The sequence below is a fragment of the Anomaloglossus baeobatrachus genome, chromosome 1 (genome assembly GCF_048569485.1).
Source record: "Anomaloglossus baeobatrachus isolate aAnoBae1 chromosome 1, aAnoBae1.hap1, whole genome shotgun sequence".
Classification (NCBI taxonomy): Eukaryota; Metazoa; Chordata; class Amphibia; order Anura; family Aromobatidae; genus Anomaloglossus; species Anomaloglossus baeobatrachus.
The window spans coordinates 745,929,439-745,946,286 of NC_134353.1; the positions used below are offsets into that span (position 1 = coordinate 745,929,439).

A 16,848-nucleotide genomic window follows, 5' to 3' on the forward strand; every position below is an offset into this window, starting at 1 on the left:
GACTCCTCCGCCGGAGGAGCTGAGGGAGAAATATCCAACATACGATTGATGGACGCAATAAGGTCGTTCACTATGGCGTCCCCGTCCGGAGTATCAAGATTGAGAGCGGCCTCAGGATCAGAATCCTGATCAGCTACCTCCGCGTCATCAACCAGAGATTCCCCTCGCTGAGACCCTGAACAATACGATGATGTCGAGGGAAAATCTAAGCGAGCTCGCTTAGTCGGTCTGGGGCTGGGGTCTGTGTCAGAACCCTCAGCTTGGGATCCATGAGATACCCCGGGAGGACATTGTTGGTCCAGCTGAGGTGGGCCAGGGAACAAGGATTCAACAGAGTCCCTGTGCTGAGATACCGGTCTGGACTGCAAGGCTTCCAGTATCTTAGCCATAGTCTCAGAGAGTTTTGCAAATTCCGTCCCTGTCACCTGAACAGTGTTAGCAGGTGGCTCCCCCTGGGCCCCCCCTAGCAGAGGCTCTGGCTGAGTAAGTGCCACAGGGGCCGAACAGAGCACACAATGAGGGTCAGTGGAACCTGCCGGTAGCGGGGTCGTACATGCGGCGCAGGCAACATAATAAGCCTGTGTTTTGGCACCCCTGCCTTTCGTGGGCGCCATGCTATTATCTTCCCTGAGCAACACAATAGGGTATATAGCCAGAAATCAACTGTGCACTATACAGTGTAAAATAAACATAAAATGTTACACTACTGCACAATGGGGCTAGCACCACCGGTGCTGCTTACCACCCGCTTAAAGCGGTTGTGAGGCCACCAGAGTCCCTGCCTGGGTCTCCCAGATTTTTTCCCCCTCTGCAGCGTCCGAGGAGCTGACAGGAATGCGTCCTGAGGAGAGGAGGGAGCCGTGGGCGTGACCCAGAAAGAGCGGGAACTGGTGCCTGCACTGTGCACAGTGAGGGGAGTGGAGTATGCAAAGCATGCTCCAGCCCTCAGTGCTGCTCGTTCTGTGCAGCGTCCCGCCCTTCCCCTGCCTGTCAGGGCTGTGGGCGGGAGGAAAGGAAACTAGGCCGCAAAAAGCCGGGGACTCTAGTAATAAACGCGGCCGCCGTAAAAGCGCGGCCGGCGTGGAAGTCCCCGGCGCACTACAAGTCCCAGCCGCGCCGCAGTGTTTCCATGGCAGCGGCGGTCAGTGCGGCAGTCCCTATACATAAACACACTCAGCAACGCTGAGTGTGTAATGGCACATATTAACCCGGTCAGCGCCGCGGTCCCCGGTGCACTAGCACACCCAGCAAAGCTGGAGTGTTGCTGTGCGCGGTCCCCACGGGGACACAGAGTACCTCCAAGTAGCAGGGCCATGTCCCTGAACGATACCCGGCTCCTATCTAGCAGGCTCCACAGGAGTTGTGGATGAAGCACGGTCTCAGTGCCTGGAGACCGATAGGATCCCACTTCCACCAGAGCCCTGAGGGGGATGGGGAAGGAAAACAGCATGTGGGCTCCAGCCTCCGTACCCGCAATGGATACCTCAACCTTACAACACCGCCGACAAGAGTGGGGTGAGAAGGGAGCATGCTGGGGGCCCTATATGGGCCCACTTTTCTTCCATACGACATGGTCAGCAGCTGCTGCTGACCAATCTGTGGAGCTGTGCGTGCGTGTCTGACCTCCTTCGCACAAAGCAAAAAACTGAGGAGCCCGTGGGAGCACGGGGGGGTGTATAGGCAGAAGGGGAGGGGCTTAACACTTTTGAGTGTAATACTTTGTGCGGCCTCCGGAGGCATAGCCTATACACCCAATTGTCTGGGTCTCCCAATAGAGCGACAAAGAAAGTAATATAAGCCAACTGCCAAGATTGGAGTGTACTGTGATACAAATCACAGTCAGGGGGCTGCTTTATTAAAGAGGTTTTCCATTACTAATTTAACCCCTTTTCATGTGACCTAACTCTTCCTAATAAACGGATTTTTGTGTACTCACCATAAAATGGTTTTCTCTTAGCCATCATTGAGGGGACACAGGACCATGGGTGTTATGCTGCCTATCCATAGGAGGACACTAAGTAGATGCAAAATCATAGCTCCTCCTCTGCAGTATACACCCCCTGGCCGGGCCAGGCAGCCTTAGTTTTAGTACACAAGCAGTATTGCATTGGGGGACACAGGACTATGGGTGTTATGCTGCCTATCCATAGGAGGACACTAAGTAGATGCAAAATCATAGCTCCTCCTCTGCAGTATACACCCCCTGGCCGGGCCAGGCAGCCTTAGTTTTAGTACACAAGCAGTATTGCATTGGGGGACACAGGACCATGGGACGTCCTAAAGCAGTCCATGGGTGGGAAAAGTAAAAACAAGACAACGCAACCCAAGGACTAGGAACCAGTCCCAGACAGCCTGGAGGACCTACTGAGACTGAGAGAGGTGCTCTACTGCCGTTTGCAGAATTTTCCTACCCAGATTTGCCTCAGCTGAAACCTGGGTATGGACTCTGTAATGCTTTGAAAACGTATGTAGGCTGGACCAGGTCGCAGCCTTACACACCTGTTCCATTGAAGCCTGATGCCGAATGGCCCACGAAGCGCCAACTGCTCGCATGGAATGAGCCTGTAGCCCACTAGGAATGGGCTTGAGTTGCAGGCGGTAGACTTCCTGGATCGCAGAGCGAATCCAGCGAGCCAGAGTCGCCTTTGAAGCTGCCTGTCCCTTCTTAGGTCCCTCAGGAATGACGAACAAAGAGTCCGTTTTCCTAAAGGGGGCTGTCCTGGATATGTAATATCTGAGAGCTCTGACGAGGTCTAACGAATGCAGAGACCTTTCCACCCTATGAACTGGGTGTGGACAAAAGGAAAACAGAACAATGTCCTCGTTCAAATGAAACGGGGTAAGAACCTAAGGAAGGAAATCCGGAAGGGGGCGCAGAACCACCTTGTCCTGGTGAAGGGTCAGAAAAGGCTCGCGGCAAGAGAGTGCTGCTAGCTCCGAAACCCGTCTGATGGACGTAATTGCCACCAGGAATGTTACCTTCAAGGACAGAAGAGCAAGGGAGGATTCCTTGAGGGGTTCAAAGGGAGACCTCTGGAGACCGTCCAGAACAAGGTTGAGGTCCCATGGGTCCAGCGGCCGTTTGTACGGGGGAACTAGATGGGAAACGCCCTGGAGGAAGGTCTTGACGTGCGGTTTTTGAGCCAGGCGGCATTGGTAGAAGATTGAGAGCGCTGAGACCTGCCCTTTAAGGGAACTGAGAGCCAACGCCGCTTGCAAGCCAGACTGTAGAAAGTCGAGAATTCTGGGGATGGCCACAGGCATAGGCTGGACGTTAGTTTCTCTGCACCATGAAAGGAAGATTTTCCACGTACGGTGGTAAATGTGGGATAAAGCAGGCTTTCGGGCGCTGATCATGGTGGAAATAACCGCGGGGGAAAATCCCACTCTTGTTAATACCCAGGTCTCAATGGCCATGCCGTCAGCTTCAGGGCTCTGGAGTTCTGATGGGAAATGGGCCATTGGGTCAGCAAGTCCAGGATGTCTGGAAGGCGCCACGGTGCGTCTGTGAGCATTTGTACTAATTCGGCGTACCAGGCGCGCCTGGGCCAGTCCGGTGCTATCAGTATCACTGGGACTCCCTCTGCCTTGATCTTCCTGATTACCCGCGGCAGCAGGGGTAGAGGTGGAAATATGTAAGGCAGGCGGAAGTGGTGCCAGGAGCAGACTAGAGCATCCGCACCGATGGACTGCGGGTCGCGTGACCTGGCTATGAACCTTTGCATTCAACCTTGAGGCCATTAGGTCCACGTCTGGTGTGCCCCAGCAAGTGCAGATGTGTAGAAACACATCTGGGTGGAAAGACCATTCTCCGGCGGCCAGGCCTTGGCGACTTAGAAAGTCTGCTGCCCAGTTCTCTACCCCCGGTATGTGTACCGCTGATATCACTGATCCCGTCGATTCGGCCCAGCTGAGGATCTTGTGGGCCTCGAGATAAGCCGCTTTGCTGCGGGTGCCCCCCTGCCGATTGATATAGGCTACAGCTGTCGCATTGTCCGATTAGACTCGAATCTAATGACCCGCTAGCATATGGCAGAACGCTCTGAGCGCGAGGCAGATCGCGCGGAGTTCCAGGATGTTTATGGGTAGGGAAGACTCCTGGGGCGTCCAACGTCCTTGAGCAGTGTGGTGCCAGTACACTGCTCCCCAGCCTAGGAGGCTGGCGTCCATGGTCAGGACCAGCCAGATTACTGGGAGAAAAGATCTCCCCTTTGATAGGGATGAGGACCGAAGCCACCAGCGGAGTGCGTACCTGACTGAAGGCGTCAGGTGAAGATGTCTGTCCAGGGAGAAGGGGCTCTTGTCCCAGGCCGCTAGAAGGGCTAGCTGCAGTGGGTGGAGGTGCAGTTGAGCAAAGGGTACTGCTTCCATAGTCGCCACCATCCTGCCGAGCACTTTCATGCTGATTCGAATGGAATGAGACGGAGGACGTAGAAGTGAGTGTACCGCTCGTTGAAGAGCGATCGCCTTGTCCTGAGGGAGAAAGATCAAGCCCCGACGGGTATCCAGGGACATGCCCAGGAAGGTGATGGATCGTGATGGGATCGGGGATGATTTGTCTAGATTCACTGGCTACCCTAAGCGGGATAGGGTATCCACAGTGATCTGTACGCTGGTTGAGCAGTCGCGTAAGGAGGGGGCCTTGATGAGGAGGTCGTCCAAGTAAGTGAGAACGACTACTCCCCTGGCGTGAAGGACGCTCATGGCGGCCGCCATGACTTTGGTGAAGACCCTTGGTCCGGTGGCAAGGTCGAAGGGTAGAGCTACGAATTGAAAGTGGGAGTCCTGAACTGCGAAGCGGAGGAACTTTTGGTGATCCGGGGCGATGGGTATGTGCAGGTACGTGTCCTTGATGTCTATGGAGGCGAGGAATTCCCCTTCGACCATGGATGCAATAATGGACCTTAGGGACTCCATTCTGAATCTCCGTACGTGCACATGTTTGTTCAGGTGTTTGAGGTCCAGGATGGGTCAAGCTGACCCATCCTTTTTGGGGACCACAAAGAGGTTGGAATAAAAACCCCCGAACTGCTCGTCGTCTGGGACAGGTATTATCACGCCTGCTGTTTGGAGCGAGTGGATTGCTGAGAAAAAACCGTTGCGTCGTTTGAGTCTTTGGGGGGTTTGAGAGAAAGAACCGACTCGGGGGTCAGGTCCGAAATTCTATGTGGTAACCGGCAGACACAAGGTCTCGCACCCATTTGTCGTCTGAGGGGGCAGCCCAGATGTGTTGAAAGAGCCGCAGTCGACCTCCTACAATGAGTGTGTCTTCCGGGGCGCCGAAGGAGTCATGAGGGGGGAAAACGTCGTGGCCGAGTCTCCCTAGTCCTGGACTGTTTCGGTCTCGGCTGCCAGGACGAAGTGGGTTTCGGGGAGAGCTAAGAAGGTCGGTCCCTGCGTAGTCCGCGGCTGGTGGCGGGGACAGCACGGGATGTCGACCAACCAAATGAGTTCCGAAAGGAGCGGAACTAGGACTGTGGACATCTGGTGTAGGACGTCCTGGACTTCAGCTGGGGGAGGGAGGTACTCTTTCCTCCCGTGGCGTCAGAAATGAGCTTGTCCAGACGTTCGCCAAACAATAAGTCTGGAAAAAAAGGTAAGGCCCGTGAGAGACTTCTTGGAGGCAGAGTCCGCTCACCATTGTCAGAGCCAGAGAGCTCTACGGATGGCTATGGTATTTGAGGCGGCAAACGCTGCGCAGGTAGCAGCGTCCATGGAGGCCTGCATGAGGTACTCCGCCGCAGCGGCAATTTGAGCTGTTACCTCTGTGAAGGTATGAGTGAACTGGGATTCCTGAAGCGAAGTGTTAAAGGATTCTGCCCAGACCGAGATCGCCTTTGCGACCCACACAGAGGCAAAGGAGGGCGAGAAGGAGGAACCCGCAGCCTCAAAAGCAGAGCGGGTGAGGTGCTCCAACTGTCTGTCTGTTGTGTGCTTGATGGAGGAACCATCGGGTAAAGACAGGAGCGTCTTTGTGGTAAGGGGGAGACCGGCGGGGGGGGGGGGGGGTTTGGTTGGTCGACCGAGGGCGGATCGGCCCAGCCCTTAGGGGCAGGTGAGGCAAAGGGGTACCGGGACTCCATGAGTTTTCGGTTACCGAAGAGCCTGTCAGGCTTCTCCCTTTGCTTTGTGAGGATATCCTGAAACTCTGGGTGATCAGCCAAAACCTTTTGGGGTTTCCTTGCCCTCTTAAAGGAGACCGCATGGTTAGTGGTAGTGGATGGGGGATCCTCCACATGCAGAGTTTGGTTGATTGCTGCTATAGGGGAGTCTATTCCAGTTTGATCATCTGGGGAGGATGAGACCAAGGAATCCTCCTGGTACAAACAGCATTCTCCCTCCTCCAGCTCTTCAGAAGCCGTGGAGCGTGTGGGAGAGCCTGCCCTGTGTGCTCCCGAGGGAGAGTCATGGGGGCCATGAGAGAGTGCTGGAGACACCTGGCCGTGTGCTCTTTTCCTGATCCCTGCAACCGGTGAAGCATGTGCCCGGATTACCTCAGAAGGATCCTCCATAGGGGTATCCTCAGGCTGCGTTCCGTCCAGGGGCCCAGAAGGGTGTGGAGGATGACATTGCATAGCCAGAACCAGGTTCTGTGACAGTTTTTCCATGGATTGAGACAGAAACTGTGCCCATTCCGGTGGGCTGGGAGCCCTAGGCTCTGGGCTGACGGTTGCGGCGGTGGTGGCAGGGGGGTCCTGGGGGGCTATAGGGGCACAGGACTCACAGCGAGAAGAGGTGTGTTTTCGTGGTAGCTCAGCGTGGCAGGCAGTGCAGGCTGAATAATAGACTATGTGGGCCTTAGCACTCTTAGTGCCCTTAGAATTCTGCATCTTCCTAATGGGAGTATGCCAGGAGGGGGATCAATGGTCAGCAGAGCTACCAGTGAAGCAAGCACCTCAGCAGAATCAGCCGATGGCCCTGCGTCCTCAGGAAGGAGAAAGCTCTGTAGACATCTTCGCACGCTTTCCTGGGGGGCGGGGCATATCGTGGCCGCGGGGGCGGGGCTTAGCGCTAAAAGAGCGCGAAGAAGAAGTCAGTGTGCCCCCCCCCTGCTGTGGGTAGTAAAAAAACGGCGGGAAGGGAGCTTCTGACAGTTTTCTTCCCTCTCCCTCCAGTCAGCACACAGCTTGTCACTGGTGGTTATCTCTGCCGGCTTTTCTGCTAGAGCAAATAAACAGAGCAAATAAACAGCATGAGTTCCTGAGCTCTGGGCACCCCCCCTGCCACCGGTAAATTATCTGTGCAGGACTTTCTGCAAACAGCGAGGGACTTCCCCCTCCTCCAGCCAGCAAGCTAGAGAAAAGTTAACACTCTGTGTTCAGGATCCCTGGGGCTCTCCTCCTTGCAATCAGCAAGGGACTTTCTCATAATAAATACTGTAAATTCAGCAGTCCTGGGAGCCTTCCCTGCACCGTCTTTTCTCCCTTTGTCTGGGAAACCAGTCAGGGGGATCTCACCTTAAACACTGCTTCAGTCCAGGCAATGGAAATAGAGTCAGCTTGCTGTGTCCGGTCACACAGGTGCCATGTTCAACTCAGAGCCTGCAATGAGGGGCTGAGGAATTGTGCCTCTGCTCTGGGTTCTGGAAAATCGGTGTCTGTGGAACCCGTCATCCAGCCCAGGATCCAGCATCGCAGGAGGGGGTACGTGGAGGCGACACTCCACGTTCCCGCCCGTTGATGGTAGTGGGAGATCGGTCACAAAAGGAAACCGTCGCCCTCAAAAAATAACAAACCTTGAATGGAAGTGCCTCCTACAGACACTAAGCTAAAACTGGGGTTGCCTGGCCCGGCCAGGGGGTGTATACTACAGAGGAGGAGCTATGCTTTTGCATCTACTTAGTGTCCTCCTATGGATAGGCTGAATAACACCCATGGTCCTGTGTCCCCTAATGAGGCGTCAGAGAAAATAAGTTTCCTAATATACTTCTATTACCTGCCCTGCTCCTGTAAGCTCATGGCTGTATGGCTGCTTTATTATTCTACTTCTGATCTGGGGACCGGAATTGGATGAAGTGAGCAGTGCAGGTCACCAGCAGGGATGGGGCTACTCTCAGTGAGTGACAGCAGTCTGGGCATGCTCAGATCAGATCTCCCTCTCCTCCTTTGCCAGGATCTTGCTGATACTTTGGTTGGAGCGCCAACCCTTCAGCTGACAAGTGCTTCAATGTGCTGCTGATCCTTAGAAAGCATATCAAAGGGCTTGTCAGATAAAGGGACAGCACTTCAATGCTTCAGTAGAGTCATTTTGCCCCATACATGACCAGGCTCACATCAGGCTTCATTCTCCTCTGTCTGGATCTTGCTGAAGCTTTGAAGTGCCGTGCTTTCAGCTGACAAGCCTTGTGACATGCTTTCTAATAATTAGCAGCACTTGTCAGCTATAGGGACAGCACACCAAAGCATTGGCAGGATGGAGGCAGAGGAGAGTGAGGTCTGAACTGAGCATGCATGCTCAGATTGATATCACTCACTGAAAGCCAACCCCACCATTACATACACTGTTCAGTTCTTCCGAAACCAGATCAGCAGTAGCTGTGGATGCATCACAACAGAGGAATATAGTGACGTCACTCAGGTTAGCTGCAGCCACAACTGGAATCCTCCCCCTGTGACAGCAAATCACCCGAGTGACTGAAGAGAGCAGCACAATCAGCGGTGACGTCACTCAGGTGATTTCCGGTCACAGCTGGAGTCCTCCACCTGTGACAGCAAATCACCAGAGTGACTGAAGAGAGTCGCGTAATTGTGGCAGTGTCGTCACAGGTTCATCCAAATTCATTCTGACACCTTGTGGCTGCGACTAACCTGAGTGATGTCGTACTGATCGCATAGCTCACTTCAGTCACTCTGGTGATTTGCTGTCACAGCTGGAGTCCTCCATTTGTGACCTCAAATCAGATTGCGACTGAAGTGATCCACAGGTGGAGGACAAACCTGAGAGTCACCTCACAGTGGGCAGTCATGCTCTATGGCCAGTCGCTGTGATTGTCAGATACAGTAGTACTGAAAGCGTCATGGGACCCAGTTTGGATTACGTCGGACCTGCAGGGGTGTGTTTGGTGTTAATAAAAAGTGGTGCAGGAGGGTACTTTTTTGTCATTTATTTCAAATAAAGGATTTTTGGGGTGTTTGTGTTTATTTACTTTCGCTTACAGATTAGTGAAGGGGTGTCTGATAGATGCCTGCAATCAGTAATCTAGGACTTAGTGGCAGCCATGGGCTGCTATTAACTCCTTATTACCCCAATTGCCACCGCACCAGGGCAATCGGAAAGAGCCTGGTAAAGTGCCGGGACTGTCGCATCTAATAGATGCAGCAATTCCAGGCGGATGCAGGCTGATATTTTTAGGCTGGGGGCAACCTAAAAAACATAAACTTCCCCAGTCTAAGAATACCAGCCTCCAGCTGTGGGGGTTTATCTTGGCTGGATATCAAAATTGAGGAGACCGCATGCCGTTTTTTAAAAATGTATTTATTTATTTTACTGTATGATATAGACCCGCCCACCGGCATCTGTGATTGGTTGCAGTCAAACAGCTATCATTCAGCATGGGGGTGCAACTGACTGCAACCAATCACAGCCACCGGTGAGTGTGGGAAGCAGTGAAGTATGATCCTAATGAGTGGCCGGGAAGAAGAATGAGAGGCCGCGGGAGCAGTGTGACAGCCGCCTTGGTGATCGGTGAATATGAAGTACTTGCTCCTACCACATTGCGCCGGATTTCGGGTCCACATGGACTTCATATGGGCACCAGCATCTGGCCAGATAGCAGGGATCAATCCCCCGCCGACCCAGAGTCAGCGGGAAATTGATCTGCCAGTCCTCCGAAACACAGAGACAAAACGCAAAATGAATTGACTTGCTGCTTCTTTTTTCTTTTCTCAAAACTGCAAGCAAAAAAGAAGCAATGTGCGCACAGCTTTTCTGAATTCTCATAGACTTTGCTATGGAAGGCAATGCATGCAGTTTTGGGCAACAAACTGCACCCAAAAACGCGGCAAAAAACGGAGAGCGCGCACAGGGCCTAACAGGAGCTTAGTGCAGGTCTGCTCTGTAAAGCTCTCACTGCCCTCAACTATAACAGACATCATTGTAGACTTCAGATACGGCCAAGTCAAAAGTCAATGTGCGGTCATTAAACAAAAACAATACAATATAAAGCGTAGATCTTACTTGAAGGCCAAACTGTGCATTCAGCTCAGCTTTACAAATGGGTGTTTCAGAACCAGTTGTCCAATCCCATATACAGACTTTCTAGCAATGAAAAAGCAGGAATGAGCAGAAGAAGGTAACAATAGAGCAATATTTCAAAACACTACAACAAACTAATGAATTACTACCTGAACAGTGCCCCCTCCGATAGTTGCCAAGTACTTGGCGTTTTGTGACATAGCTATGGAGATTACTCCCTCATGAGGATGACTCTGAAATATGGTGTGAACTGGAATTCTGGAAAAGAATGAAGTTAACCTTTTTAATGAGCATACTGGAATAGTATACAACCATGAACTGGTCATCTTAATATCACTAAATATAAATACTATTAGTATCACTAAATGTATAACATTGTCTACTGATACTGTAAATATTATGGCTACACAGTTTCTTTATGTCTGAAATACTTCTTTATGTCAGTGGAATTTTAATGGCCTCCTATTAAGGTGTCTGCTAGGAATGTGCTTCATACACCAACACTTGATGTTTTTCTTGTAGCTATCACTTGCATACACATTCTTAAGGGTGCTTTACATGCTGCAACATCGCCAACGATATATCGTCGGGGGTCACGTCGTCAGTGACGCACACTTAACGTCGTTAGCGACATCGCAGCGGGTGACACTTAGGAGCGAAGATCAACGATCGCAAAAACGTCAAAAATCGTTGATACGTCGCTCCTTTTTAGAATATCGTTGGTGGTGCATACCGCTGGTTGTTCGTCGTTCCTGCGGCATCACACATCGCTATGTGTGACACCGCTGGAACGACAAACATCTCCTTACCTGTGTCCTCTGGCAATGAGGAAGGAAGGAGGTGGGTGGGATATTCCGCCTGCTCATCTCCGCCCCTCCACTTCTATTGGACGGCTGCCGTGTGACGTCGCTGTGATGCCGCACGAATCGCCCCCTTAGAAAGGAGGCGGTTCGCCGGCCAGAGCGACGTCGCAGGGAAAGTAAGTCTGTGTGACGAGTGTAAGCGATGTTGTGCGCCACGGGCAGCGATTTGCCTGTGACACACAACCGACGGGGGCAGGTACGCTTGCTAGCGATATCGATCGCGATATCGCAGCGTGTAAAGTACCCTTTAATTTTATTTCAACTCTGTTAGGTTGGAGTCACACTTGCGAGTGACACCTGCGTAACTTGTACAAGTCTCACATTGCATCACCCGGCACGGCCGCACACTCTCCGGATAGGATCAGGTAGGTTGCATACATTTATATGCAGCAGACCCCCTCCTGTCCGTAGTGCAGAAGGCCATGCCGGGTGATGCAATGTGAGATTCACACGAGTCACTCGCAAGTGTGACTGCGGCCTTAGATATGTAAAAGGATTGTTTCAGCAATTGAAATATAACCATCATAATAGAAAGTGTTTTAGCATTTCTAATATAAACTTTCTGCAGAAAATGAAAAATGGATATCTGTTCTGGTCACATGGGTGCACCGCTCATTACAGTCCCAGTCCTCTTGTAACGAGCTATGTACCCATGTGACCAGGCAGTAAAAGGAAATGTTCCAACAAAGATTCCCATCGAATGACAGCAAACAACTGGCTTGAAAACAGAGGAATTCATTACCAAATCTTAATAATATTGATTGTCTTCCAAAATGTAAACAAAAGAAGGGAATTTTGTTACTTACCGTAAATTCCTTTTCTTCTAGCTCCTATTGGGAGACCCAGACGATTGGGTGTATAGCACTGCCTCCGGAGGCCACACAAAGCATTACACTAAAAAGTGTAAGGCCCCTCCCCTTCTGGCTATACACCCCCAGTGGGATCACTGGCTCACCAGTTTTAGTGCAAAAGCAAGAAGGAGGAAAGCCAATAACTGGTTTAAACAAATTCACTCCGAAGTAACATCGGAGAACTGAAAACCATTCAACATGAACAACATGTGTACCCGAAAAACAACCAAAAATCCCGAAGGACAACAGGGCGGGTGCTGGGTCTCCCAATAGGAGCTAGAAGAAAAGGAATTTACGGTAAGTAACAAAATTCCCTTCTTCTTCGGCGCTCCATTGGGAGACCCAGACGATTGGGACGTCCAAAAGCTGTCCCTGGGTGGGTAAAGAAATACCTCATGTTAGAGCTGCAAAGACAGCCCTCCCCTACGGGGAGGCAACTGCCGCCTGCAGGACACTTCTACCTAGGCTGGCGTCCGCCGAAGCATAGGTATGCACCTGATAATGTTTGGTGAAAGTGTGCAGACTCGACCAGGTAGCTGCCTGGCACACCTGTTGAGCCGTAGCCTGGTGTCGTAATGCCCAGGACGCACCCACGGCTCTGGTAGAATGGGCCTTCAGCCCTGATGGAACCGGAAGCCCAGCAGAACGGTAGGCTTCAAGAATTGGTTCTTTGATCCATCGAGCCAGGGTGGCTTTGGAAGCCTGCGACCCTTTGCGCTTACCAGCGACAAGGACAAAGAGTGCATCCGAGCGGCGCAGGGGCGCCGTGCGGGAAATGTAGATTCTGAGTGCTCTCACCAGATCCAACAAATGTAAATCCTTTTCATACCGATGAACTGCATGCGGATAAAAGGAAGGCAAGGAGATATCCTGATTAAGATGAAAAGAGGATACCACCTTAGGGAGAAACTCCTGAATGGGGCGCAGCACTACCTTGTCCTGGTGGAACACCAGGAAAGGAGCTTTGGATGACAGCGCTGCTAGTTCAGACACTCTCCGAAGAGACGTGACCGCTACCAGAAAGGCCACTTTCTGTGAGAGTCGAGAAAGTGACACATCCCTCAGAGGCTCGAAGGGCGGCTTCTGGAGAGCAACAAGGACCTTGTTTAGATCCCACGGATCTAACGGCCGCCTGTACGGAGGTACGATATGACAAACCCCCTGCAGGAACGTGCGCACCTGAGAAAGTCGTGCTAGACGCTTCTGAAAAAACACGGATAGTGCCGAGACTTGCCCTTTAAGGGAGCCGAGCGACAAGCCCTTTTCCAACCCAGATTGCAGGAAGGAAAGAACGACAGGTAACGCGAATGGCCAGGGGGATACTCCTTGTGCAGAGCACCAGGATAAGAAAATCTTCCACGTTCTGTGGTAGATCTTAGCAGAAGTGGACTTCCTAGCCTGTCTCATGGTGGCCACGACGCCTTGGGGTAATCCTGAAGACGCTAGGATCCAGGACTCAATGGCCACACAGTCAGGTTCAGGGCCGCAGAATTCCGATGGAAAAACGGCCCTTGGGACAGTAAGTCTGGACGGTCTGGTAGTGCCCACGGTTGGCCGACCGTGAGATGCCACAGATCCGGGTACCACGACCTCCTCGGCCAGTCTGGGGCGACGAGTATGACGCGGCCGCAATCGGATCTGATCTTGCGTAACACTCTGGGCAAGAGTGCCAGAGGTGGAAACACATAAGGGAGCCGGAACTGCGACCAATCTTGCACTAAGGCGTCTGCCGCCAGAGCTCTTTGATCGCGAGACCGCGCTATGAAGGTCGGGACCTTGTTGTTGTGCCGAGACGCCATTAGGTCGACGTCCGGCACCCCCCAGCGGCGGCAGATTTCCTGAAACACGTCCGGGTGAAGGGACCATTCCCCTGCGTCCATGCCCTGGCGACTGAGGAAGTCTGCTTCCCAGTTTTCTACGCCCGGGATGTGAACTGCTGATATGGTGGATGCTCTTTCCTCCACCCACATCAGAATCCGCCTGACTTCCTGGAAGGCTTGCCGACTGCGTGTCCCTCCTTGGTGGTTGATGTATGCCACCGCTGTGGAGTTGTCCGACTGAATTCGGATCTGCTTTCCTTCCAGGCACTGCTGGAAGGCTAATAGGGCAAGATACACTGCCCTGATTTCCAGAACATTGATCTGAAGGGTGGACTCCTGCTGAGTCCACGTCCCTTGAGCCCTGTGGTGGAGAAAAACTGCTCCCCACCCTGACAGACTCGCGTCTGTCGTGACCACTGCCCAGGATGGGGGCAGGAATGATCTTCCCTGTGATAATGAGGTGGGAAGAAGCCACCATTGCAGAGAGTCCTTGGCCGTCTGAGAAAGGGAGACTTTCCTGTCTAGGGAAGTTGTCTTCCCGTCCCATTGGCGGAGAATGTCCCATTGAAGTGGGCGCAGATGAAACTGCGCAAACGGGACTGCCTCCATTGCTGCCACCATCTTCCCTAGGAAGTGCATGAGGTGCCTTAAGGGGTGCGACTGACCCTGAAGGAGAGACTGCACCCCTGTCTGTAGTGACCGCTGCTTGTTCAGCGGAAGCTTCACTATCGCTGAGAGAGTATGAAACTCCATGCCAAGATATGTTAGTGATCGAGTCGGTGCCAGGTTTGACTTTGAAAAGTTGATGATCCACCCGAAAGTCTGGAGAGTCTCCAGCGCAACATTCAGGCTGTGTTGGCATGCCTCTTGAGAGGGTGCTTTGACAAGTAGATCGTCTAAATAAGGGATCACGGAATGTCCCTGAGAATGCAAGACTGCTACCACTGCCGCCATGACCTTGGTGAAAACCCGTGGGGCTGTCGCCAGACCAAATGGCAGAGCTACGAACTGGAGATGGTCGTCTCCTATCACGAAACGTAGAAAACGTTGGTGCTCTGTAGCAATCGGCACGTGGAGATAAGCATCTTTGATGTCTATTGATGCAAGGAAATCTCCTTGAGACATTGAGGCAATGACGGAGCGGAGGGATTCCATCCGGAACCGCCTGGCGTTCACATGCTTGTTGAGCAGCTTTAGGTCCAGAACAGGACGAAACGAGCCGTCCTTTTTTGGAACCACAAAGAGATTGGAGTAAAAACCTTGCCCTTGTTCCTGCTGAGGAACAGGGATCACCACTCCTTCTGCTTTTAGTGAGCACACCGCCTGCAGAAGGGCATCTGCTCGGTCGGGATGTGGGGAGGTTCTGAAGAACCGCGGCGGAGGACGAGAACTGAACTCTATCCTGTACCCGTGAGACAAAATGTCTGTTACCCACCGGTCTTTGACCTGTGGCAGCCAAATGTCGCAAAAGCGGGAGAGCCTGCCACCGACCGAGGATGCGGAGGGATGAGGCCGAAAGTCATGAGGCAGCCGCCTTGGAAGCGGTTCCTCCGGTTGCTTTCTTGGGGCGTGAGTGAGCCCGCCAGGAATCTGAGCTCCTTTGCTCCTTCTGAGTCCCTTTGGACGAGGAGAATTGGGTCTTGCCGGAGCCTCGAAAGGACCGAAACCTCGACTGCCACTTCCTCTGTTGAGGTTTGCTTGATCTGGGCTGGGGTAAGGAGGAGTCTTTACCCTTGGATTGTTTAATGATTTCAGCCAATTGTTCACCAAACAGTCTATCTACAGATAGTGGCAAGCTGGTTAAACATTTTTTGGAAGCAGAATCCGCTTTCCATTCCTTTAACCACAAGGCTCTGCGCAAAACCACAGAGTTGGCAGACGCCATTGAGGTACGGCTTGTAGAGTCCAGGATAGCGTTGATAGCGTAAGTCGCAAACGCAGACATTTGCGAGGTTAGGGACGCTACTCGCGGCACTGCTGGACGTACGATAGAGTCCACCTGTGCCAGACCAGCTGAAATAGCTTGGAGTGCCCACACGGCCGCGAATGCTGGAGCAAACGACGCGCCGATAGCTTCATAGACAGACTTTAACCAAAGGTCCATCTGTCTGTCATTGGCATCTTTAAGTGAAGCCCCATCCTCCACTGCAACTATGGATCTAGCCGCAAGCCTGGAGATTGGGGGATCCACCTTTGGACACTGGGTCCAGCGTTTGACCACGTCAGGGGGAAAGGGATAACGTGTATCCTTAAGACGTTTGGAGAAACGCTTGTCAGGGTAGGCATGGTGTTTCTGGACTGATTCTCTGAAGTCAGCGTGGTCCAGAAAAGTACTCAGTTTACGCTTGGGATACCTGAAATGGAACTTCTCCTGCTGTGCAGCTGCCTCCTCTGCAGAAGGGGCAGGGGGAGAAATTTCCAATAGACTATTGATGGCCGCTATAAGGTCATTTACCATGGCGTCACCATCAGGAGTATCCAGATTGAGAGCGGTTTCAGGATTAGACTCCTGATCACCCTCCTCTGTCTCATCATGTAGAGACTCTTCTCGCTGAGACCCTGATCCGCGTGATGACGTGGAGAGTCTCTCCCAGCGAGCACGCTTAGGCTGCCTGGGACTGTCATCTGAATCAGAGCCGTCAGGCTGAGATGCCTGGGACCCCCTTGAATCACGGATTAACTCCAACTGAGGGGGACCGGGGAACGTTGCCGCAGCAGTGTCCATGGTCTGAGTAACTGGCCTGGCCTGCAAGGTCTCTAGTATCTTTGTCATAGTGACAGACATCTTGTCAGCAAAAACTGCAAACTCTGTCCCCGTCACCGGGACAGGGTTCACCGGCGACTCTGCCTGGGCCACTACCACCATAGACTCCGGCTGACGAAGTGGCACAGGGACCGAACATTGCACACAATGGGGGTCATTGTAACCTGCCGGTAGATCAGCCCCACAAGCGGCACAAGCAGCGCTTACAGCCTGTGTCTTGGCACCCTTGCGTTTTGCGGATGACATGTTGTCGTCTCCTCAGAGCAAGATAGGGTATACAGCCAAGAAGCGACCTTACAGTGAAATATATATATACATATATATATGGTATAGAGAAAAAAAGGTACACCAATATA

At 52.4% G+C, this 16,848-nt stretch overlaps 1 protein-coding gene across 3 annotated transcripts in view; it reads right to left on the reverse strand.

Moving 5' to 3' along the window:
• Positions 1 to 16,848, reverse strand: part of CFAP251 (cilia and flagella associated protein 251) — a 235,633-nt gene that overhangs the window by 144,523 nt on the left and 74,262 nt on the right. For all 3 annotated transcript variants that reach the window (XM_075323342.1, XM_075323353.1, XM_075323331.1), the window contains exons 6-7: positions 10,344 to 10,452; positions 10,177 to 10,257 (exon numbers count right to left, since the gene is read on the reverse strand). In XM_075323342.1, coding sequence (XP_075179457.1) covers positions 10,177 to 10,257; positions 10,344 to 10,452 — 190 coding nt within the window. The remainder of the gene's footprint in view (positions 1 to 10,176; positions 10,258 to 10,343; positions 10,453 to 16,848) is intronic.